Genomic DNA, 26,678 nt, shown 5'->3' with positions numbered 1-26,678 from the left:
TCAGTTAAAAGTTTATTCATATTAAAGAGAATGTGAAAGGGAACAGTGGCTGTTTCTGAGTATCTTCTTGTGTGAAAATTCTTCTCCAGAGGCAATTATTATTATTCCTAAGGAAACTATGTACATATGAGGTTATTCCAGACCAGACTGTTGCTGTGTAGATCCATATGAAGACTTGCCATTTAGTCAATAGTTGAACCGCTGTTGAGCTCGTAAAACGTATGCCAGTTACTGCACTATCAGTATCTTCATCAATTATATAATCACTTTGGCTCTGCTTGAGTATAAAAAAGGTCTCCGTAAAAACAATTATTATTATTATACTGTAGATAAGCCACCTTTTAATCCCTATTTATATCATGGAAAACTATGTAAGTATAAAATTGCACTGGTACAGGTGTCACTTTATTCCCACACAGTACATCCGTTTTGCTTGGGTTGCACTGATATAATAAGATCAACAGAATTAAATGAATTCATGGGAATTTGCCTGGTGATTTTTTTTAATGTGCTTGGGATAATGAGGCCTGAATCCTGTCTGGGCTTTGAAGTGCTAATGCACTGCAAAAAGATATTTCAGAGCTCTTGAAAAGTGAAAGATATATAGCTCTTGTAATTGCAGAGTTCCCTTAGACCCTGTAATAGAGACAGTAAGACTGGTGACAGTAGGAACTGCCCCCTCTATGTTAGCCTAGGGTGTGTTTGCTCAGCCTGGGGGTCAGCTGAGGTCAGCCTCAGCTGAGGAGGGGCGAATGGCACAAAAAGGTGTCAGTGGCTCCTACCAGTCTCCACTTCCCTTCCTACTGAATGGGGGCAGGAGAGGGAAATTCTGGTCTGAAAAGGGCTGAGAACCACTGGCATAGAGGGGTCACATCTAGGGGAAGAGAGGAATTTAATCACCATGGTGATTCAACCCTTGACTTCTTTTCTAAGAGCCTGTCTGCACCATAACATTCAACATGTCAGGGAGCACATCATAACACCTGAGAGCCTGAACCATGTTTTAAAGAAGTTTGCACTTGCTTGCATGTACAGGCCTGACCGAGACACATTATACCATTTGGGGGGAACTGAGACTTGGTTCACGACCACATTCTTCAGGTTTCACACAATTAGAATTGCTGTGAAATCGATAGGGACATACTGTCATAAACATTGAGTAACACAGGGGTGAATAAGTCCAGGAGTCTTTCTGAGGCCATAATTTGACTCTATAATATGATTGTGAGAATTCAGCTTCAAACACAGGTCAAAGAGTGTTGTACATAGAACGCTCTCAAGTTACATAGCATGGTAGCATACAGTTGTCTGTGTAGATGATCATTAGAAGATTGAGAAGAATTTGACCATAGTGATGATTTTTTTATACCTGTCCTCTATTGATTGGAGTGAAACTATAAAACCACTTCATTTTAGATACTTGGTAGTTATCAGATAATTATTTCAGTTAGTGCATACTTCTCATTTACCCTACTGGTTTGGGTCTAGCCTTTATCTTTGCAGATTTTGTAGTGAACTTAAAAGCTGACGAATGGTCAGCTCTATAGTCTCTACAAACCCTCTACTTCATCACAGAAAACTGTCACAGTAAGTTTCCTTACTTTTTCCATTCAACATGTCTCAGAGGTGTAAAGGATCGGCTCTAGGAATAAAAGAACATTCTTAACACTCATTATATTTCTGGTCCTTTTGCTGAAATTGCCAGGCATGGTAGTGCACGTGACAGTCTTTTAGAATAAAGATGCTAATTCATTTCAGCTAGGTGACTCAAGAATTATTAATAAATGATAATGACACTTAACTCTTCTATCATACCTCTCACAGGGTAGGTGTGCTATATAATGATTATGAATGCTAGATTAAAGGTATTTCAGCTGTGACTACAAACACCAGAAAGGTATTCACACAACCTACATCTGGGCTAGAGAGACTAAAACAGATTGGAGAGACTTGTGAGGCTATTGGAAGTTCCCTTTCTAACAAATGGTGAAAGACTAGCTTCTCCAAGCGGGAACAGTTCAAAGTGGTTAAGCTGGACTCTTGCTTTGAACCATCTCTAAAGGGAGCAGAGAGTGCCAAGGCTCACCAGCCTCTGTGAGAACTCTCCGAATTTGGACCTGTGGGGTTAAAGGAAGTGTAGTGAAGCTACCATTATCAGCTATTTAAATTTGAGGCTAAATCTTTCCCTGGCTGCTCCCATCAGGATGAAGTGAGGTAATATCCAATATACCTCTGCTAAGGCGGGTGCATTCAGGCAAAGCGAGTGTCCCCTGAGGAGGTTTGGGTATGCATTGCAGAGGCTCCTTTAAGCAGAAGCAACCTCTGTCTTCAGCTGCCAGTTGTTGCTGACATCAGCATCAGATCTAGCTGGTTACAGGGGTGAGCACATACCTTAATTAGCAAGCCAAGCTCCCTCCAGGCTGTGGGAGCAAAAAAATAGCCTGCTCTCAGTGCTATCTGTTCAGATTTGCTTCCTGATTTCATCATTTGCCTTTATCCCTCCTACCTCTTTCCCCCTCTGCTATTTGCCATCTTCCTATTTCTTTTCCCTTCTCCTTCTCCTCTTTATGTGTTCCTTTGTCCTACTTCCTCCTTTCTTTTCTACCCTCTCTTTCCATCTGAGATTTATCTTTCCAGCTGGTCTCCTGTACTGCTCATTCTGTCTGCCCCAGCCTCTGATTTGCCTTGTTTTCTGCCATGTTTCACTTTTCTCTTGTTTCCTTCTCACCTTCACTGATGCTCTCTCTTTTAGGAGTTGTTTAAAGTGTTAAAATCTGCCCAGAGGTTGAATTTCCTATTTTTGTGTTGTGCAGGTGGCAGGCTTCCAGCAGAAATAGTGCCAAAGGAAGAACAGCAGCCCAGAGGAGATATCACACTTTACAGCAATATTTAAAGGATTCTGAGTCTGATTAGGGGATATGGCTGAAAGTCACACAGCTTCCTGATCCTACACAGCATTTTTTAAAAGCTATCAGAGCAAAAAGTACTAAAGTGGAACTAAAGCCCCTAAGCAAGTTCTAGCTTCAGCTCAGTATTCCAAGGTAATGTCCGTCAGACACACAAACACCTACTGCAATGACTGGATTCAGAAGTGCCATAAGCCACCTTTGGATCAAAAGTGCCATTCAATTTTTCTCACTGTAACTCTCTTTTATAAATTCCTCCAGATTTACTTGGAGATCAGAATTCGACTCACAGGTGTTATCTCTGACAGATGAAGGGAAAAAGGTGAACATGTAGGACTGGGGCATCAGGAGTAAAAAAGGATATTCCAAATATACAATTTTTTTTAATGCAATAAAATGTTGTGAATGAACAAAACCTTCTGTCAGATAAAAACATACAAAGACAATGACTTCTTAAGAAGGATGCCTTCTCAATGTATAATAAAAAGCACATTTCACTGCTTATATCTATATACACATACACACACAGACAGGCATGGGCACATATACAGATATTGAAAACAATCCCAAATTTATCTTAAATGATATGTTGGATCAGGTATATTTTATAATGCAAATGACATTTGCATTATAAAATACTCAGAGGTAAGAGATCTCCATGAGAACCCCCTCCAGTTCCCATTTCCCAATTTTCACAGTATTCTAGATGAGGAAGAGAAAGTTATGGATTTAATAAAGGTGCAGCATGCCAGAGTGCTCGTAAGAGACCTCACTTTTTTTTTTTTTTTTTTGGCTTGGAGTCACTGGCTTTGGCTCAGGTTTGGCAAAAGAATATGTCTTTCATGACATAATTCATGTCAGTATCCTCTTACTGCAGCCCCAGTGTTACACTTTCCATTTTCCCCTTTTTGTTTTTTCTCTCAATTTAGTTACATGAATATAAAATATAGCATCTAAACAACAAAAAGTAACCCCCCAAAAAGCACAGGGGTTAGATCCATAGAACATGTTGCTTTGTGGGTTAAGAATCAAGGTCAGGTGAGGAAACCTCTCCCCTGAGGAGAAGATGATTCCTTGTCATTGTGCTAAGCATCTCTATGTAACCATGCACTGCATCTTACCATCCCTTCATCTCTCTCTTCTTCCTTTTGGTTGGACTTGTATTGCTGCCAAGTGTAGGGTTGGACTGTGTAGAGACTTAACATTTGGTAGAAGCTCTTTACAATGGTTCTTTTCCAAAATAAATATATAAATCTGAAAGAGAAAGAGTAACAAAGTTCTTTAATTAACGCTGAGCGTACCCTCAGGCTTGCCTGTAGGTCCAGAGCACTGTCTGTAGTGAGCCCATTGCACTGATAGGTGGTCTGGGGCTGGCAGCAGAAGAAATCTCCCAGAGGAACCTGTCAGTCATAACAGATCGGTGATGATTCCTCCTGTTAGGTAATTGCTCAAGCAGAAGACTCTTCAAATTGTTCAGAATTCAAGAAGAAAGACTAGCTCATCCTGCAGCACTGCCATTTTTAAGATAATTTTAACCTTAAAAAAAAAATGTCCAGGAAAACATACAGCAGTCATCAAGATGATCTTTGCAGATCACTATCTTTTGAAGCTGAACACTGAAGTCAGGCTTCTTCTTAACGAAACAGCTGCACTACATGGTCTTGCTTGTGCTGTTTTGCCTGCAAATGGCTGGGGCAGCTGCACAGATAACACTGCAAAGACACACCACTGATGCAAAAGCTCTCCAGCTAAACAGCTACTGTCTGCCTGCTAAAAAGGAAAAGGGAATGTGGTTACCCAGAAGAGAGTGTGAAAAATGACAAATTTTGCTACTTAATTCTGAATTGGAGCTACCATCATCTGTGGCCATTACGTAAATTTGACTAACCCTCAGCATGCTCTGCTACAGCATTATAAAGAAATCTTCAGAGAAACACTGGGATCAATGCAGTGTAAGCACGAGCTTTAAGTCAGCTTTGCATGCCAGCATCTGACTTATGCTTTCAAACACACCCACAGATCTCTGCCTGAGTTTGTTAGTTATCACTAGCAAAATACATAAGGGCATATAGTGCCTTAATATACCTCTCCCAGAAGAATAAAATCCTTATCTTTACTCTATTAAATTAGATGGTTTAGAGAAGAAGTATATATTCCCGAAGATTGGATTTATGAAAAGATGTCTAGAAGCTTCTATTTTTAATTAATTGCAAATTCTGTAGCATTATAGACAACTTTTATGTTCAAAATTGTCCTCAGTAAATCTGTTTTAACTACTACCATTTTCGTATAAACATTGATAAATATAGCTAAGAATGGAGTGTTAACTGTCTCTTTTATGATACTAGTAGAACACAGTAAAGGCTTCTTACCATTTCCCTCATCCTTGGAGAAGTACTTAAGCAGATAAAGTAATTAATAATGTGAGTTCCTAGCTTATATAGTAACAACAGAATATTTGTTAGCTGCACATGTAAGAAGATTTCAAATAAATTCAGTAGTTATATCTGTAGTTCATTTCTTCAAAAGAAAAAATCCTATAATTGGATTTATTTGTTGAAAAAAAGCTATTTCGCAGTTAAGAAGGGAGAAACACAGCAGAAACTCTTTAGCCATGAAACTGTCATTAACGTGTGGTAAAATGAGCTAGATACTCAGCTTGGGTTAAATAGCATAGCTTTATGCAAGCTGTTTGACCCGTACAATTAATTCCAGATGAGCGTCTGTCCCTGTGTAACTCAAAGTAGGAGATAACAAATTATATAGCAGACATATGAAAAAAGCACCTCAACAAGACAGTGGCAGGAAATGATTGATTGACTCTTGTGTTCATTTGGTAACCTCAGGAGGTCAAATACAAGAGAGGCTGTAGAGCTTAAAAGTTTAAAAAGTGTACATATTCTAAGAGATATGTTCTGTCTTCTTAAGAATTTGCCTGGGATGCTAGCCAGAATAGCTTTGCAATAGCACCTGACAGATAAAATTAAAGCGTGAATCATAATCTCTCTGGTCTGCCAAATTGAGGTTTACTCAAGTTGTAGTTTTAAGATAGATTACGGTTTATAATTTGATGGCATGTCCAAAAGCTAACTATCCCTTAGTTTCAAATGGTGTAATGGAAAGACAATGTATTTGTGCTGGGGTACAAACTTGGGTTTGTATGATAAGAATTGAGTGAATGGGTTCAAAATCATAATAGCTTCTGCCGCTTAAATTTAAATGATACCATCTGGACATTTGCCAGGATAAGATATCCTTCTGACAGACCAGAACACTCAAGTATATAGAGCTCTTTGGATTAGTCTAAAAGAATAAAGTGCGTCATAATATTTTTCCAAGGTAGGGTAAATGTGGAATGCTACAAAAACAAGTATCCAAAATAGCACTGATAAGAAATGATTTAAACATAAACAGAGTTTGGAATTTGTAACTCTTGACATTTGAAACCTTTATCTTAGCTATGAGGAAAAAGACTAGCACACTAGTCCTGGAATAAAGCCCATTATAAGGTAGAAGGGTATTATTTTCATTAATACTGGGATTATTGATAGGTTAATCTTCCAAAGCAAATCTGCTTAATTTATAATCTTTGAAGCTATAGAATTGGTTGGGTACCACAGTAAGTATCATCCTTCCAACTTGCATTTTAGACGCTGTAGCAATCAAAGGATGATATAGCTTCAAAGAGGAACACAATGTAGTTTGAAGTTCAGTCTATCATGCTGGTAACGGACCGACCACTGGGAATTTTTAGTTGGCTTGACTGGGACAAGGCATGGACATACAGAAGTCTTCAATCATCAGATTACGTTGATATGCATGACTAATTGCTGGTCCAAATATAAGGTTTTGTAAACTAAACAACTTGTAATTGACAGCAAACTGCCCATTTTCATCAACACTAATCAAAAAGACTAATGCTTTCTAAGAGTTTTTCTCTCTATGTCTAGATATTGCAGCAGATTTGTATCTGTTAAGAAGTATTGTAATACATAGATCAAAGTATAAGACAGTACAAAATTAAAACAGACTATTCCATTTACAATTCAAAGCAGTCTTAGATTTGAGTTATCAACTCAGAAAAGTAAAATAGATAGTAGACTTCAGTTCAAGAATATACATTTACTATTTAGTGTCCTCAATATTATCCAGTCAAGACTAGACATTCACTTCATCAGTTGCAGATATAATGAAATCTATGAAAAAAGGGATACAGATTCTGATGTGAGTAGCCATTACTAGATGTAGATCATATCTTCGCTGAGAGTATTTTCGGTTAAATTAATGATATATAAATTAGTGATATATATAAAGTGATATATATCCTAAATATTAACTCTAATTTAACGTTGATCTTTGTCTGAGAATTTCTTTAAAAGATTTTTACATATGACTATTTAACAAGAAAACCCAGGAAGAAACCCAACAAGAAGAAACAGGAATGGTACCATAATATCTGGCATAAAGTAAAGATATATATATGATGAATCCTGGCTCAACTGAAAACGTATTTGCAGTTTTAAGACAGATTCATCAGTTTATACTGGTTGCTTTGTGCTGCTACATGACAATGCAAAGCAAACAAAACATAGTGGTAAGTTAGGCCAGGTCTACAGCTGCTTTGCATTACTGGAAGTGTTAACCCCAGCCCAAAGAGTCCTTATAAAACTGATCATTAATTGACTACCATTTAGGTATAGAACTTCTAAAGAAGAATGACACTGAGGAGCAGGTGATAATTGTGTGTGCTGTCAGGGAGAGCTTTTAACAGATGAGGCCACTGTCCCTGGCTGATTTTGCCCAATTAAGTTAAATCATGCAAATGGACTAGTGAGGAAGGATGGCGCTTAGCTATGCTATCGCCAATGTTATGTATTGAATTATAGATCTGCATCTGCTTATCACCTACAGTAATTTCTATAACAGTCGTTAATACCATACTGTCAATGTATGTCCTCCAGCTGTAGCCTACATGTGAGATTTCAGGAGTTTACGGAAAGTTTTCACTCTTGTGTTTTTGCATTATTGCACAGAGACGTGGGATAAAAGATTGGCAAATGATGAATTTCTGAAGTAATTTTTTTTGTTTTAAATTTTAAGTTAAAAATTAATTAAAATGTTTTATCTGTAAATTGTTACAAAAAGTGTTGTACCCAAAGTGTAGGTGATGCATTTGCAATCCGTAAGAAAGGATCTTGAATGCTTGATGTGTAAAAAGCAGAGAAGTTTTATGTACTGAACAATTCACTCAGATATCCATAAGAAGACACATACCACAAACACTCCAGTACTGTCTGTTCCTTACAGTACATTCAAGGTCTAGAAATGTGACAATAAAAGTCACCTACAATATTACAGATTATATAAGCTTTTTCTGGTGTTCAAAAGGTGTAGAAAAGATTGGCATACTAGGCATAGTCAGGATGATCTCTCACAGCGTGCTGCCGCTTCAATTCGAAGTCCTCTGTAAAGAGTTTGGAAGAATTATTTCTGGCCAGTCCAATCATAGTGTCTCAGATGTGCTGATGAATGGTGTTGCCATACAAAAACTTCAAGTTCAGAAGCAACCTTGAGATGTCTGTTTCCAGCGTTATCAAAGATAGGAAGTATTGTAAAGTGAATATTACCTATATGAAAAGGAAAGGAACAGCAGGAACAGCAGTGATAATATGAGTGTGCTGCAGCTGTACCTGGACAGTGGGAAAACCAGGGAGTTAAAAGAAAGAGACAGTCAGTTCCAGAAGATGGTCTGGGTGAAATTTTTCTTTTATTGTCTGCTGTTTTATTTCATTTTTAATTGGCAAGGAAGAGGGGTCATATTCTGATTCCAAGAGTCTTCCAAAAGTCAAGAAATGTCATATATAAAGTAAGTCAGCATAGTTTTTTTTCTTGGAAGAACTATCAAATACTAAGTTATTTTATTAGCCAATAGGTTTATTTTAAGAAGCAACTGAACATTATACATAGGGTAACAAACTACGCAGTAACCGTTTTTTTCTCTACAAATCTTGTATTTGTAAGACAAGAAAAGCTATTACACATGAAATATTTCGCACAGACAAATGTGCATGCACATTCACTGTCTTAGTGTTTGAAATCAAATAGAGATGGGCAGAGAGAGAGAATTTGGAAAAGCTGGTTATATACCACAGTTTTCAGCTGTATTAGGGTAACTGCACTGGTCTATTGGGAAAAAAGAGTTCTTCTGCTTGAATGCCTAGATATATTACTCCAGAATACCAGTAACCTCTGCTAACTTTTGCATTTAGGTCACCATAGAAAGATTAAAGTACATTTTCAGAAGTAGTTATTGTTACTAGCTTTTATGTGTCCAATAACTCCCAGTTGGTGTAGCCCCTTGGCACTTTAAGCAAATGAGGTAAATCAGAGCACTTTGTAGACTTCTCAGAGCTTTTTTTGGAGGCTGCCCTTACAACATCTAAATCCCCAGAATCTGGGCAATAATCTCTTTTACTTTAGTGTGGCTTCCCACTTTACGACCGAGCACTGGGGCTTAGGATTTGTCAGATGTCCACGCTGAGGAACCTTCTCTTGGCAGTTAACAGGGTCAGATTTACTGCAGCCACAACTGCCCAAATTGATTCACAGACTTCATTTCAGGATAGCATGATGTGTTTACACTGAAATAAACAATGGGCCTCAGTTCTTTCTTGTTTAAATCTGCTTCCAGGTTGTTTACATGTGATTCTAACTCAGCCTTTGATAAAGATTTTGAGTTCTCATCTGTCTGTCCCTGTAAATCTTCAGTGACTCTACTTAAATCAAAGCCTTTGCTCTGGATTTTCAAAAGGTTTAAATGGATGCAGTCTTTTCAGTTTTATCTTGTTTTGTTTTCTTTTTCTCCTTTTTTCTGCCTGGGAAATAAAATAAGCAGATGGAATCTCAAGTCTTTTGAGAACAACTGCAGGGAAGAAGTTTTCTGTGGGTGTGCAAAAACAAGCTAGAGGACAATCTGTAATTTACTGCTGCATTGCTGAGTCTGAAGTAATTGTGTCACTTCTGAACAGTCTGAGGAGGTTGTGCACATATTAACATGGGGACATTACTAGAAAAAAATTGCAATGTCAAACTGGCCAGTTCCCACAAAAATTGCTGATGTGTAAATAATAGAAAAATTGTTATTTTTCACAATGATGTTAAAGTAGGTATGGACTAAGTTGCATTAAATATAAATAAATTTACAGCTTTTCTGATTATTAACCTTTGTTAATGGATGTGAATACAGCATTAAGAATGATTTGTTTATTGCCAGCCAAAATATTCCGACACAATTATAGCACTCCATGGTCTTTCTTAATGGATAGTATTAATTTTGGAGCCTATCCAGGCTTGCAGAAATTATTCACTGTATTAATAGGTGCCAGCTGTGAAGACAAGTCACTGACAGTTTCTTAAAAACACCGTTCTTCTTTCACACTGATTTCACTTAACGCTAATCACTGCACAGTTCTGTGTTTGCTGCTAAAAGCCAAAAAGAAAACCACCACTTTTGTTTACTATTGTAAATATGTAACCGATGAAGTATAAAATATTCTCCAGCTTACTCTTATTCTATGCCAGAAGAAATAATCATTTTCAAACAATCATTCTTTTTTGTTACATTCATTTGAGGAAAAAGGATATTGTAAGGTGTCTTCTACTGATTCTGCAACTTCACATGAAATTTCTCATAGAACTTCTAGTGTATTTTTTACATGTAAATTCACTCGAGTAATAAATGTAATGCAAGTACTTCTGAGGAGCAAAAAGTGACTGATCTTGCAGTTTTATGATCACTTTATCCAATCTAATTGTAGGGAGCACTCTCCTTCTCTGGCCAGTGGCCTGTTCCTGCCTCCCTTGTGTTGGCTGTCATACTTAGAGAGCTTCATGGTGAGATAGCTCAGCTTGCCAGTCTGACTGTAACTGCTCTGCTGGTCTTCCGTAGAGTTCATTTTCTGTACTCTGATCTGTGAGATAGTCCGGCTCAGCCCACAGCTGTTTGACTGGAAGCAGCAGGAGCTTGTAACCAGAGGCAAGGAGGAGAGAGCTGGACTGTTCTTGCTAGGCTGCAGAATGAGTGAAACTTCAATGCACACATCACAAGGCAGTAATATAAAAATAGGTAACCTGAGTAATAAGACAGCATTGGAAGTTGCACTAAAAATCACTAAAAAAATAAATTGTCCTAACATCATCAAAAAGAACATGAATCTGACCTAAGATCAAAAGACAGAAAAGCCTCCAAGCAGGCAATGTACTGGGAAGCAAAGAAGCTCTTTGTAGATTATCACTTATTTAATAACAGCCATGTAAGTGGTACTTCACTGATACAGGCCTTGATTCCTGCCACTTACAGTCTAAACCCTTGCCCTGTACATTGCAAGATGGAGGTGCAGGGACCTGTCTACATCATGGGGTTGCAATCTTGAAGGATCAAACCCTGTACTAAATAATTAGACATGATTATGGGATAACTGAACCAGAAAGTGTCTAGACACATCTATATTAATCTACAAGAGTAAAACTGTACTGATGTCATAGCTGACATCAGAAGCTAAGGCTTTGCTTTTCCAGGGTTAATTCTGGCCATGTGGTCTCACCTATTCGCCCTGTACTGCCTCTGGCACTGTCTGACCCATCCGTGAGCCAGTTCAGTTCACTAAACTAGCTTTCTGCCAGCTTAGCCAGTGGATTAAAGGCACTGTGGGGACACGCGAGCACTAACAGGAAGGCAGGACTGGCAGAGCAGAGAGCAGCCTTCCAGAAGCAGCCAGCCTTGGCTTGGATTGTCTCAGCTACAAAGTGAACCCAAAAATTCTCCAAAGCAGTTATTATTTGCTTTTGGTTTATAGCACTATTGATAGCAAATATGTATCTGGTTATTCTTCACTTCAAAAACTCATAGCATTACAAGATGTTTCAGGTTGGAAGGGACCTCAGGAGGCCTCTAGTTCAATGTCCTGCTCAAAGCAGGGTTCACTTTGAAGTTACATTCAGTTGCTCAGGGCTTTATCCTGTTGGACCTTGAAAAATCACAATCTTTCATTTGAGAAGCTGCACAGTTTGCATGAAGCCTGTGATATTTTCTGGGGAAAATGCCTTTCCTCTGTCACCAGAACATCCACATAACTTTAGCTGAGAGCAAAACTGTAAAAAATGACCATTGTTCTTCTCTTGTTTGGGTTGCTCAGGTGCAGGCAGAAGCACACTCTGCAAACACCCCCACGCAGAAGGCAGCTACTCACTGGCCATTTATCGCCTTCTCGGCTGGAAGGGGCCATTTCTGCTGGGAGGGTCTGCTGAAAGAGCTGTGAACTCCCACCCTGAGAACCCTGACTTTCCCAAACCCCCCTCAATCTGAATAAGGCACGTGAGTGAGCAAAGCCTGCTGCTCGTGCTGTTTAACCATTCTGACCCAGGAGGGGGACGGAGGGCTCAGCTGGGGGGTGCAAGGACACAGGAATCTTTGCTGGGCAAGGGGTGGGTGACTACAAACCCGCAGGGAGGATAACTCTCCCCCAACACAGCTGGATCTGGAAGAGGGCATCAGTCCATAGCCTGGGATACACATAAACTGGCTGCTTTTTCTTCTTTGAAATGAACCAGAAATTTTAGTAAAAAAGCAGCAAGGAAGCTGCTTAAAAAGAATGTTATGTGGGTAGCAAAATCAGCTACCCAAAAGTTAGGAAATGCCAGTGTTACAGCTGACTATATGACCTTGACTTGGTCCCCTATGCAAAGTGCATTATGCAGTATCAGCACGTATTGTCCATCTGTGGTATCTCTGTCTTGTTCAGTGCAGAATATAGATGAAAAAGGAGTAATAAGGAGATCTTAAACTCACCACTTTCTAACTTTCAAAAGCCTCACCTTGGACCTTATATCCTGATTAATATTCCTGTAGTGTAGAGGGTTACATGCAGTATGTATGATGTGTGTAGACACACTTGTTTATACTTTAGACCTGGTTCTGACCAAAAAGAAAAGCAAAAATGCCTTTAAAAAGAATGAAAAATAAAATGATAAAAGATGAGATTTGATTTTCTCTCCTATTACAATTCATGTTAACTTTGGACTTACAAGGTCATGTTAAATAATTTATATAGGAAATAATAAATCAGCTTATCACAGCAAATGTAAAACAAATATGACTGAGTTTGGATGTGACAGCACAGACAGTCACATGGGGAGAAAATCCAGGCGGCTGGCTCCAAATAACCAGTAATCTTCCCAAAGGCAACAGACAAGAGAATGGCCTAGGGCCTCTAAGAGCCTGACCCAGCAAATTTCAGGAGAAGCAACACTGAAGAAGCTGGGATGAGACAGAATGCTGAGAGGAGAGCTCACAGTGACACCATTTGATACAAATGCTGGCTTTTTTCCATCTTAATCTCTTCAGCTTTTCTTTTCCTTCCAGAGTCTGAAGTAAATTCCAGAAGACAATATGTGCATAACATCAGCCACAATAAAATTTTCAGATGCTTAGGAATCCAAATAAAATTCTGGTAAAATTCAGGTAAAATTTCAGGTAAAAATTCTTACACTCCTGAGATTCTTGCAAAGAGCAAGAAATGTATAGAATGGGCTTAAAGGTGGGAAATCTCTGCTATTTACTCCCCGTGGAATTCAGCAATCCTTCTGTATAGCTCTCTGGCCCTTTATTGCTTCATTTTGCCTTTGTGGATGAGTTACAGGGCCATCATACAATGGCTTTCTATTTGGTCCCTCAATTCCTATTAAAAAATAGGGGAAATGTAACATGTTAGTGGCAACACACACTGGATGAAAAAGTAGGTATGGAAATGTGAGCAGGAGCTTTGCCATTGATTTAGTGTGATCAAGATTTACACCACTGTTTCTTAAAAAGGCATCCATTTCCAAATGTCCATAATAATAAAAGGGCCAAAAGGTGCACACATTTAATCAGAAAAACATGCACAAAAGAAAAATTGTAAAATATGAAAACCTTTCTGACATAAATAAGATGTCTTTAAACATGCTATTTTAATTCAGATCAAGTGTTTGTCAGTTAAGAGCATTAGCTAAGGACACAATCTTCCTAACTGGCATATGCATTCATCCATTGACGTAGCCTGGAGGGATGGTGATCAATTATTCAGCAAGGCATTTTATGTTGCCTCTACCTTTCATAGCACATATCTGCTAGATTGTGATCAGCAGCAAATATGTGAACAGCAGCAAATGAAAAAACAATATTTCTTGGTTGAAGCTAAGTGAGATTTTAATTTCCTCAGTAAAAACTCCCCTCAGTCACTAGACTATGGAAGATGCATGAGTCCAGTTCCCTCTGTTCCCCTAAAAGACCTGAGATGGTGGTTTCCCACTCTCCAGATAACCCAGATGCTTAGCATTCAAACCCCTCAGAATTCTGCCGCTTCCATCACATTTTACTGTCACCTCCTCCTCCCCCAGATCTTTCCTGTTGGTCCATCACTGTATCAATAAAGAACAGCTCTCCTCGCGTACTTTTCCAGTTTTGAAATCCTTCTGTCTAAGAACACAATCAGAAATGTTCTGGCTAAAGCTGATAAAGGTAAAGAGGTAAAAATCATTTTCTTCCCCCTTCTTCCCCATCCACCTCCAGCCCCGTTCATTTGGGACAGGCCAAAGAAAACTATCCCACCAAAAACACATTAGTCTTCTGCTGGATCAGCGGAGCTGATTCACCCTAAAGTTGCGTAATCCCTGGAGGCAATGCAAGGAAGAGAACAGGAGCACCCGTGGGAGTGGGGACATGCAGAGAGAAAGACTGCCATCTTTGGTGGCAGCCCACAGTTATACCAGATTAAGTGCAGCATGCACTGCTCTTGGAGAACATGTTGACCACAATGTCTATACTGGGAAAACACAATCTTTTAAGATAACATAAGCTACTTCCCACTTGTTTTGGCTTTTTTAGTTTAGGCTTTTTAGTTTGTCTTTCATTGGCCTGTCCCTCTCTAAAGCTGGAGTCACAGTTTTCTTTAATGCCTAAAGCAATTTATGCACTTCAGAAATGAGATATGTTTAAAATTCCTTCAAACTCAGCTTTTTTTCTCAAATCATCACATGCCTGAATGAATCTATGCGGGATTCTTTCCACACTCATCCTCTGACTTTCTAAATTATGTATTCTTCACTCCTTTGCCTTTTAGCACCAGGTAGATTTCACATTTGTTATGTGTAGAAAATAGCTTTTTTACTTCATAACATGAAAGATATACCAGAGATCATTATAAAACAATCAAGATTTTTAATCTTATTCTTCTCCTGTGGGAGCTGCTTTGTGCTTCTCTAGCTCCAGGGCATCTGTCTCTTAGAAGAGCATATTTAGGGTTTTTCCCCTTGTATTTTTTGTTGTCATGGGTAACATTAGGTACAGAGTAGGACACACAGGTGAAACTGTAGTATCTCTCTTCAGCTCTCTCTCACTCCTAGGAGGTTAGCGGTAAATACAACATGACTTGAGAGAGAGCATTTCAATGATCTTCCTGTGGGAAATTATTGTATCTTCATTGTCTAGATACATTTGCTTAGTAACTTGAAAAGATCTGGCTGATTCTAAACTAAGAGCAGTATTTGGAAAAGAAAGTGTTTCCTACTAAGAGATTAAATGGACCTGGAGATGCTGGGGTAGCTCTTTAAGAAGTCAACTGTGCAGTTCTTACTTTTGAGTAAATAATCAGACATTACGTACCTGAACTGTGCTTCGTGTGGAATTAAATGCCTAAGTAAAAAAAGGTAACTTACTAGAAAACATTCTGGTCACAAAGGTACCTCAGTAGGCCTAGTTTTCACCAGAAAACATCTCTGCTGCGGAAAGGCTGGGGAGCAGGATAGCTTGAGGAGACTGGACAGTTCTGCTGGAAAAACCTAGTACTTGGCAGTGTGCCCAGAAAATAAGACCTGTCATGAAAAAAGAAGCAAAGTGCCCACCAAGGAGGTTGTCCCTCATTTAGTCCGCCTATTAGCCTGGGACATTTTCAAGGGTAGCTGGGAACTGAGGAAGTCTCGTTTACCCCTACACTACCACTGTCACCTGCATCGCCACTCTCAGAAAACTTCAGTCATCATCCATGAGTACCCCTCTTTGGAGGAGGGGAAGCAACCCCCACAAAAGGGAAGCTTGAGGACTGTACCACAAAACCCCTGCTGTACTCAGGAACTACATCCACACTCCCACACCAACTGCAGTCAAGTTCTCTGTGGTACAAACAAGACATGCCCCAGCAATGGACCATATATTAGTATTCTAGGACTTTTTATAGGTCCTCTTCAAAGCCTTGGTTAGATGCTCCACTAGAAGTATTTTTGATGCATCTTCTTTAAGCATGCACGAGGCAATGGCATAGTATACCTTATCACTGGCCGTTTTGCCAATGAGGGACTACCGCGCAGCAGCTCCTCCCCAGAGCCTGAGCATATTCTGATCCAGGATCTACTTTGGATCACAGCTGATAGGACTGAATGCAAATGACATTTATATGACGTCTGATGGGCTCTACGTAGGTGACAGTGCCGCACTGTTGGCTACTATGGCAAAGGAGAGGTCCTGGGTAATAAGGCAAGGTCCAAAGTAAAGTTTCTGGCTATAGAGGTCCAACTGTAGCAACTACAGGAAAAGAAAGGAATGGACTGAGAGCCTGTATTTAAAAGAATCACCTTTGCTTTGGGGCATAATCATTATATGGACCAACAAAAGACTTATGAATAGCTGAGGGAGGTCCAATAAAACCCAGCTGAGAATAGATAATACCTGATCTGTCATAAAACCTGTCAGCACAGAATTAGCCCTGTTTGGTTTTTTTTGAACATTTAACTTTCTGGAGTGACTTTATCAGTATTTTGTATTATGTGATTGCAGGATTTTGATCTGGTGCAAAGTGTTCAAAAGTTCGGTTTAGCTTTTTGTCAAACTATGACCCAGACCCCTTTACTCCATGGCACTATCACATCTGATGGTACAGAAGGAGTTTGGGCAGGACCCAGGCATGGCGGGTGGACCCACAGATCTATGTTGTTGCTCTTTAAACCACTGTTTCATTTTCTGCTCTGTATCTTCTACAGTAAACCACTGTTTCATTTTCTTTCTTGTATCTTCTACAATAAACTGTAAAGCAGCATTGTTAAAGGAGTTAAATAAATAAATGCTGGCGACGAACAGCCTCCTCTTAAGCAGGAAGCTGTGTGTCATCGAACTTCTCGCTTATGTCAGGGAACAGAAGAGTGAAGGAGAGGCGATAATGACAGGGGTTGCCTCTAGGGAGGGAGGTGGAGACAGAAGAACTCTCGGCATTGGAGGGGGTGGAGAGCTCAGACTGTGGCGAGGGAGGAAAAGGAATATAGTGCAGCCAAATGAATACGGTGGAAATAGATAAAGGTCAAACAAAAGAAAAATTGATTAAAAGGGAAACAAAGCAGAACAACCAAAGTCTTCAGAGCTATAAAAATGAGGGAAAGAAAAAGGTTTAAAAACATTCCCACCAAAATTCCTAAAATAGGCACATGTTAACACATTCAAAGAGGAAAAAAAATAAAATAACGGGGAAGCTTCGATCTTGTCTGTCTTTCTCTATCCTAGCCAGCAGTGTGCCCACGTTCCCATGCAACGTGACTATAATTATAAGCTGTGATCTGTCAAAGTAGGACCTGGAAATTTTCATCTTATTGCCCTGAAAACATAAGGGGAAGGCTGCAAAATTGTTATGATGCTGATTCCTTCGGTCTAAACACATTGTTATTTAACACTTCACGATATGCCCACATAATGAGGGTAGCTGGATTTGCAGGGACTGGAGATTGATAGCATCAGACAATTAGATAAGAAATCTTATGAACGTGACCAATACCTCACACAGGTTTACTGTCTCTTGGCATTTAAATTGGAAATTGCTTGCAGTTGCCTCCTCTTTAAATGGTGATCACATATAAGACTCCCTTTCCAATTAACAAAAAGCCTTGAATGTAAAAATACATTTAAAGAGCCTTTTGCAGTTTTGTCACTTATTTGTGCTCAAGAGTCTGTCTTTCATTCTTTCCCCCACATGCTGACAAATTCCATGCTGACAGACCAAAGAAAATTGGACTCAGCTAAGCCCTGAGAATTTTTATTTCAGCTTTGGGCATTTAGTGTATTGGCAATGGGTGCCTCTCTTTACTACTTCATGAAAGCACCAGCCTGCCATTATAAAGGAGCATAAGCCCAGATAAATATAGGGGTGCCCTCAATCTAAGAACAATGAAGTATTTCATAAATGTGATATTTGACCTTGTTAGGGATGGGAAGTTATTGATACTAATGTAAAGGGGCACCAGAGAGAGAGGCACAGTGGAGCTTGTTGGGGGCTGTGGGAAGTACAAGCAGGAAGAAGTCTGTGGCCCCAGGCGTCAACGTACACTTGAAAGATGGAGGACAATTATTAGCTTTGAAGATCTTATAACTTGCCTCCAAGAAAAAGAGAATTTTGTTTTGCTAGAGAGGGACTGTGGAGATGAAAACAAACAAAAAACCCCAGTCCCTGCCAGCTTTAAAGGATCTCTCCCTGAAATATGGCAGATAAAGTTGCTTGTGAACTGAACATTACCAGACCTAGCATTCTCTGGCAGAGAGAATCTACTGAAAACTTAGATCAGCCAGGAAAATAGTCAGTTACATGAAATCAGTTTTCGGGGGGTTAGCTCATTTTTTTCTGAAAATCTTTTATTAACACAGTCTGCCTGGAGATGCTGCTTAGTTCCTTGTCATCTAGCCACTGTCCCCAGAGGACAAAAAGAAGCCCTGAGCACAGGTCAGTTCTGCCCAGGTAGTTGCAGTGTTGAGCAGAGGGCAGAAGCCTACCGGAGTGGAAGACCCATGAGGAGAAGCAAGGGCTGAGCAGAAGGTACTGGCAGAGGTCACCATAGGTAGCTGATTAGCTCAGGAACAGCCAGAAAAGGAAGATCTAATCTTATGACCATTCAATATTCAGCAGAATCAGATGAAAAGCCAGGACGGCTGGCGTCCTATGTGATGCCTGTCATTTGCACCTTTTACAAGCATATTCTCCATTTCATCATCCAAGGTGTTAAAGAGAGTATTGAGTAGTATTGCATTCATGGCAGATCTCTGCAGAACCCCACTCAGTACATCTCACCAGTCTGCCCTGTGAACTACTAAGAACAGTTTTCCACAAAATTTTGCATTCAGGTTATAGCAGCGGCATTTACACCATGACATTAGTATGTAATATGAGACAGTATCACAAATCTTAATGAATTCAAGATACAGAATATCTACCACATCTCTTTTACTTGTAAATTCTATATCCTTACATAGAAAGACATCAGATTCATTACAGTCCACATTGATTTTTACTTCTTGTCCCTTCGCATAATTATTTTATTCCAGGGGTTTTTAGCATGGGTCTAAAATTCCTCAGCTCCTTTTTTTTTTTTTTTTGAACAGGAGCTAAGTTTACACTTGTATATGCAAATTCTCAAAGACAACTCCTAGAATTGCCTAGGGCCTCTATGTACTCTGGGTTGAACTCCATAAGGCCCAGCCATTTTAAAAGCATCTAAGTATTCTCTAACCCTTTCTTTCCCTATTGCAGCCTGCATTCTGATACCTTTGCTGCTGGCATTACAGTTGGCTTGATTAGTGAAGAGTGATTCCACCAGTAATTAAACACTTCTGCCTTTTCAGCTTATTCACTGAAAACTCCTCCCTGTTGAAAGGTGGATCAACTGAGTTCTCAGTTTTAACCTCCTTATGAACATATCCTGTTTTCTTGTTATTCTTCCAGCAGTCTCTTGTTTCTTATTTAATTGGCTGATGTTTTGATTTTGTCTCTGTATCCTTGTGCTAATTACAGTTAGCAAACTTAGGTTCCATTTTTCTTTTTATGTTTTAACACTTTTTAAGAGCTTATGGTTTAGCTAAGTTGGCCTCTTATTTCACTCCTTATTTTATCCCACTTTGAGATAGTTTGCAATAATGCCTTTATCACTGCTTCTTTAAGGAATCGCCTTTTTGGCTTTTGACTGTTTCCTATGAGCACTTAATTTCTCGTTTCCGGCTGCTTCAGTTCTGTTATGACACTATTTGAAAATTAACAGAGTCAATATTACTTTCACCGAGTAGAACTTGACCCATATTCTTTTGATGAGAAAAGTAAGCTGGGAAACCTGTAAGAATGAATGACTAGTCATGTGGGATTTCTCCTCAGCAAGGTGGCTTGTATACTTCATATGACTCACCTGTTTCTTAACAAAACCATTTGTGCCATGTAAATGTTATCAGTCTATCGAGGTTCCTCTGAGTCTCTCGGTTCCCTCCTATGATTCTTTCCTTTGAGCTGAAATGCAGTTTCTCTAAATAAGTATTCATATGTAGTGGTACTAGTAAGATATATGAACATTTGGGAACAGCCTGAGTAAGGAACTATAGAAATACGAGTCAAAATACAGAATAGCACTCTGCTGGTTGGCTTATTCTTATTAAAAGGGACCACCAACTAATACTTGTTTCTAAATGAATTAAAGTACAATGAATTATGAACTGAATAAGCTTAAGAGAGTATCTTTGAAATCATATCAAGATATAATAAAAATTCCCACTCATACTGTTTTCTATATTAGAAATAAAAATAGGCTCCTCAAATGAGCATGTCTGCCAAACATCAGCAGATTTCCATGGTGAACTCTTTAATCCTTGAACAGAAGGGGGAAAAGAAGAAAGAAAGAAGAAAATAATGGAGCAGCTAATAAACCTTTTAAGACAGCAACAGCAAAAAACACTGCTGATCATAATACTATGGCACAAAATTCATCCTTTAAAACTGGATATGAATGAATACACTTACCACTCAGACTGGAGGTGAGTATGAAACTGATATGAGTATTCTCCAAAGGACCATGTCTAGACATTTGAAATACAGTTCGCTGGCCTCTCATCAGCTGAAGCCTGTGTATGATACATCTGTCATCAAACCTGGCAGCAAACATTTGCCTGTGTGATTCATTGCTTGTTTTTTTTGCTATAATTCAGTTAATGATGACCATATGTATTTTAATCATTTCAGTGAATTCAGTTTAGGTCGTTTATATTATGCAACAATTATATTGCACGGAGAGAGATAAATGGAGATGGTAGAGGAAAGTTTCCAGGCAGGCAACTGTCAGCAAATTTTGGAACGACTTTCTTGTTCCTCACTCATTATTAATACCAAAAATTTTAGAACAAAACATAGGATGAACTTGTACTATTAGCTCCTTACTTCAGCTGCTAGGGTTGGATTCCTTTTTAAACATTTTATATTTTTATGGTTAATTAATTTTTTTTTAATAAGGGCTAAATGTGACAGATGATGAATATGATAACTGAACTCCTCACATTATGAGCAGTTTGCCAAAGGAAACATGACTCGAATGACTAGTTTAGTTGTAAACTTAGGTCCTTATTTAGATATCAAATTAAACCAATGATAAGAAAAGTGGAAAATAAGTTGGACAGAATAACTAAATGAATGACATAGCTGGAAAGCATTTTTTTCTTTTTTAAAACATCTTGCATTACAATGAGACACAACCTGAAGGTGGTCTGCAAATTGGATATAAAAACAACGGAACAAAAACTCTCTACTTGACAGAGTAAAAGATCTGGGGAGGAAACCCTCACCACAGGAAGAAGAAAAATCATCAAGTTATTAAAAAAGACAAAACCCTTGGGCATAAATGAAATCAACAGTGAAGTGAAGAGAGATAGCAAGACTTCTCATCCAGACTGTCTGAAGAACTGAAGAAAGCTCTGAGCAACCATAATTCTATGGGAGAAGGATGGACAGTAGAGCAGGGAGGTGGGTTAAGAGACACTGATTTGCTTTCTGAAGTACCATTATGTCTTAAAAGTTGTTTGTTGGCTACAGAGCTCTTGAACAATAATTGGAGAAGCAAAAGATGTACTGGGAAACCATTCTTGAGTTTAATTTTAAAAAAAGAAACAAAAAACCCAGTGTCTTGCATTCACCTTTGCCATATTGCTATGAAACTCAGCACCAGAGAAAATCAGATACTGAGTTCAGAGTTGACTATGAAGAATAAACTTTCACCACAATATATAAAATCACTCATTTCCTATACAAGCCTTCTTTAAATGGAGGGGAATTAATGTTAAAGACAATCATGTGTTTCAGTTTTTTGTTGATCTTTTATCTTTTCCTCCTTACTTTGATGCTGGTCTCTGTCCCACCAATGTTCTCAGTCTCATCTGCCAATTCTTCTTTTATTTTTAAGCTTCTGAAGTCTTTTCTATCCTCCCTCCAAGCATAATATATGCTCTTATTTTCACAAAGTTGCTGTGCTGTCTGCATTTAAGCCCCTCTTAAACATAGGCTTACAGTCGCTACAGTTGACTTGTGTGTAAAATATCTATTATAACTTTAACTTTTCTCTATTTGTCTTTAAACTGTGGATTCTTTGGAGTTAGTTTGGAAAGAGCAGTAACAACCTTTGTTGAACATCTAGGATGTACTATCATATCAAGCTGCCTCCATATTAATAGGTAACAGAAGTGATAGGAAACATTCAAGTTTGGGGTTAAAAAATCAAAAAAACCTCTTTTTGTCCAACTAAAGTTTTGAGATTTTTAAGATGTTAAGGGAAATTCAAGGATTTCTTCTCTATTAAATTAGTTCCTCTGGCTGATTTTAAACATCTTTAATAATATTTCAGATGTGCTTTTCATAGCAACTACTTTAGAATTGGAAGACGTGTGCAATATAGTAAAAAATCCCCCACTCAAGCACAAGGAACAGAAGGGTGAAAAAAGTAAAAGTTTTGCAAAGGCTACTTTGTCCAGAACTCATGTAGTCCATAGTGAACTTGACCTAAACTGTGCAGCAAAGGGACAGAATTCTGGGCAGTCTCCAACAGCTTCAGCTAAATTAAATATGAACATGAATAATGCTGTGGGGCCCTGCATTCTCTGGAACTCCACAGGCATGGGACTCGCAGAGGATCCACCCTTGCTGCAGAACTGTGTTCCAGATTTTAATTAACTGAGTTTCCTCTGTTATGGTTTTCCTATGAAAGCCTCCCACCATAAAAACACTTCTCAGAAAGTTATTCTGCAGCTGATGAAATAAATCTTTAGCTGTTGTATTTTCAAAAAGAAAAGAAAAACTACATTATTTGAAAGAATGTAATTTCAAGGACTACAATCACTCCTTTCAGATACGTGGTTCATGAACTCAACACCATCACGTCCAAGTACTGCATGTTCTCATCTTTCCTAACCTGCCATATGCTACCAAGTCATTTCAATTTATATGCACACTTATGGCTCCAGGCATCATGGGCAGATGGCTCTTTGCCACCTAATCAAATCCACACATCAAGGGCATCCCAAACGGAGTCCTTTGTAGGATTATATCCTCTTTTAGTTCCTCTCCCTTCCTTGAACATTTGCACTCACCACAGACTTGTACACCAAAAAGGTTCATAATTTTCAGATTTAACAGACTCATTATTAAATTAAGCACCAAGTATTACAAGCATTTCTAGCCCATTCACTCTAATAATACAATTCAGTGCTTTGGAACTTCACACCATATCCATTCAGTCCTTAATAGCCTTTCTGGTTCTACTTTGAGTCCCTCCTCCTTTTATAGCTGCACTGATTCACTGAGTAGAAAGCTTATAGAGATGTCCTCTGCTATCACATACACAGTTAAAATCATGCATCTTTATTCCTGCAACCAAATGACAGTTTGTGCTGTGCTGCACCAAGCTCGATGCAATATGTAAATCTGGAAGCCTTCTAATTTTCTTTAGCTGCATACTGATGAAATTGGAATTTCATGGATCAGCTCATCTTAACGTAGGCTCGCAGTTGTTGCCTTTCATGGGCTCATAATCTCAGAGTCGCATTTGATTCTCTGGAACATCCTATTAATCAGATGGGAAAGTTCTCATATGAGTAACTCAGGTATTTCTTCATGCCACTGTGACCTACATTGGTGGTCTGGTTTTTCGCACATGCTTTTATCACATCTTATTGCTGTGATTTTTATAACTCTTTACCTGCTGGTTTACCTATCACATCCATTAAATACTTGTATAAGTAGACATTTTGACTTTCAGAATACACAGCAAGGTCAGGGTTAGCCTGGCACTGAAGAAACATTATTTCACAAAGAATCAGTTAAACCTGGACAAACAGCTTCAAAAACACTACTTTCTGTTATGTACAGAATTTCCTCAGACTTCTAGACTTCCTTTCTTCTTTCTAGACTACTTTTTCCAGACATTAGGATAGATACAAGAAAACCTCATCTACCCTCTGAGAGAGATTAAGCCCTTCAGTTTACACCTTTTCCTCTGAAGGAGGAACAGTGTAGTAATTTTTAATATTGCTTTCAACAGCTACAGAAAAAACTCACCCTTGTATGATCCTTAAGATAAACAAAGCTGTTTGGTATGAATATTTTAAGAATACCTAAAAACAGTTTTGGAGTCTCTACCAATAAGAAGCAATCAACTATCTAATACCAGTCATTTTATGATAATACAGCTGGAAGAGTCTATTTTAAATATTATTATAAATGAGCAATAGTAGAAATATAAAGATATACATTATTATAATGACACTGCAGATGCCAGATAGAATAGAAACAGGAAACAAAGTTTTTTTTCTCTATACTAATACCTCTAAATGTTCACAGTAGCACTTCATAAATCTCATTTTTAAATAGTGCATATGTTTTATATCTAGCTTTTCTAAACAGTTCAGTCAGTATGTTGTGCCTCAGAAGACTACAGCCAGAACAGCATACACAGCGCACCTTCCCATGCCACAGTAAGCCACCTCTGCAGGTTAACAGGGGGCTACCCCAGAGAACATGGTGACCCAGAAGCCAAAGATAGAGTGTTTACAATTTGTTCCAGACATCACCTAGCTACATGTAGTTCTTTGTATTTACAGTCCCTTCTACTGCTCTGCTGAGTGCAGTAACCTGAATATGTCAAGCATATAGTGGGAGACTGTTAAAAGTGGACTAAAATACTCTGGTTTTCCAGTTTCTTATAGCTGCAATGGTTTAACAGGTGCTTCATAGGTACAATTCAAGTAATAAATTTATAACCAGTTAAGATTCTGCAGCCCTTTTTTTTTCCCCAAGGAGAAATAAAAAACATCCTCTAGTGGCTTTTGAGACACTACCCTACTAGCAAATTCAATAGACAAGAAGAGGTCCTGTGACCCAGAAAACATTTATTTTGACAATTTTCAAGCTCTGTTTTGAAAATACAAAAGACAACAATCTAATGAGTGGATGTTTGCAGAAAGATCCAAGTTTCTGACATGATTAAAAAAAAAAATCTATTTGCCACTTAAAGTCATTTCCTCCATAATCATAGTCTAATTAAGTATCCCCTGACAACAGCATTCAGCTTGCTAGGCTAAGCTGGGGCCTATAAGTACTTAACCCCCCCCCCCCCAAAAAAAAAGAAAAAGAAAAAAAAAGAAAACAGGAGGACACACAACTTTGTGGTTTCTCTGACAATAACAGGAAGGTGTTCTACAGGATGGTTTTTATTTTTCTCTCTTTTGATAATATGGCTACATAGCCTCCTCTGCTCCTGAGTTGGTGCTTTAAAATACCAAACTATGACAAAAGCACCACTCTGTCACCCATGTTTTAAAAAGTAGTTGTACCCTCCTGGCCTGCTCTAAAATCCTGGAGGAGTCTAGTTAACACTCCAGCTAGCCTCTGAACACTGATCAGACTCAGATAGGAACCTAAAGCCACGCTGCCTGGTGTAGGTCAAGTTGGGCACAAACGAGCAAATCTCTTGGCATTCAAAGATCAAGGACAGGGAGTCAACAAGCTTTGGCCTTTTTCCAGAATGAGGCAGCTGCATCAGGGATTGCTTCAGATAACAAATTTAGATATGAGAAAGCAGAACAGGTACTCTTTCTCTCTAATTTAATAGCTATCTAATGTTAGCATTCTGAATTTCCCACCCAAGGATAATGAAGTATCTTGTCAACAAAGAAAAGAAACTTGTACTCCTAACTTTGGTCCCCTGAACCAGTGCAACTATCTCACTCCTCCAAAGGCCCTCTGGGTCCTGTTTTAGGCACTAGGTGCTTTTTTTTTTTTAATAGTTATAAAGCACTGCTAATCAATAAAAGTAAAAACAGTATAAAGAAAACCGTTAAAGAAAGATAAGTTAATGTAATGAATTCTAAGTGCCAATCCTGCACAGAAGCAGGCTTATTTTTATCTGCTTCTTTTCCAGTGCCACCTGCTTCTTCACGTAACTTTAACACTTGAACAAAGGAGCATGGAGAAGGGACACCAGGTCAGCTGCAATAGTCTGGACTGAGCTACTGCTTCATGCTGACAAAAGCAGTCCCTGGGGGGAAAGCAGTGAGGCAGAAGCAGCAGCATACAAAGATATATCAACCTGCTTTAGCTACTGAAACTCTTGAAAAAGTGCTGTATTAGGTCAGAACAAAGGTCAGCTTTGTTTGTTCTGTCAAGACAGCAGTAGCAAATACTCAGGAAAAGTGTATAAGAATGTAGCAATTCCAGACTGATAATCTCTCTGTATATTTCACAATTACAGGTAGTTAGTAATTTAGGATTTTTCTGAGTAGAGATTGTATTTAAGCCACCATTTTTGAATAATTATGACATTCCACAAATAAGTCTAACTCTTTTGACCCTATCACACTGAAAAAAGTCCCACTGCAATGAGTTCCACTACTAAATTACATAGTGTTGA

General features: G+C 38.7%; 1 protein-coding gene across 1 annotated transcript in view; it reads right to left on the bottom strand.

The window, feature by feature from the left end:
- Positions 1-20,798, bottom strand: part of YAF2 (YY1 associated factor 2) — a 51,702-nt gene extending 30,904 nt beyond the window's left edge. Inside the window, exons 1-2 of the mRNA XM_013947565.2 lie at positions 20,753-20,798; positions 4,028-4,160 (exon numbers count right to left, since the gene is read on the bottom strand). Coding sequence (XP_013803019.1) covers positions 4,028-4,038 — 11 coding nt within the window. The 5' untranslated portion in view covers positions 4,039-4,160; positions 20,753-20,798. The remainder of the gene's footprint in view (positions 1-4,027; positions 4,161-20,752) is intronic.
- Positions 20,799-26,678: the final 5,880 nt, after the last annotated feature.

Source organism: Apteryx mantelli, chromosome 1, assembly GCF_036417845.1.
Source record: "Apteryx mantelli isolate bAptMan1 chromosome 1, bAptMan1.hap1, whole genome shotgun sequence".
NCBI lineage: Eukaryota > Metazoa > Chordata > Aves > Apterygiformes > Apterygidae > Apteryx > Apteryx mantelli.
This window is presented reverse-complemented; position numbering and strand designations above follow the sequence as displayed.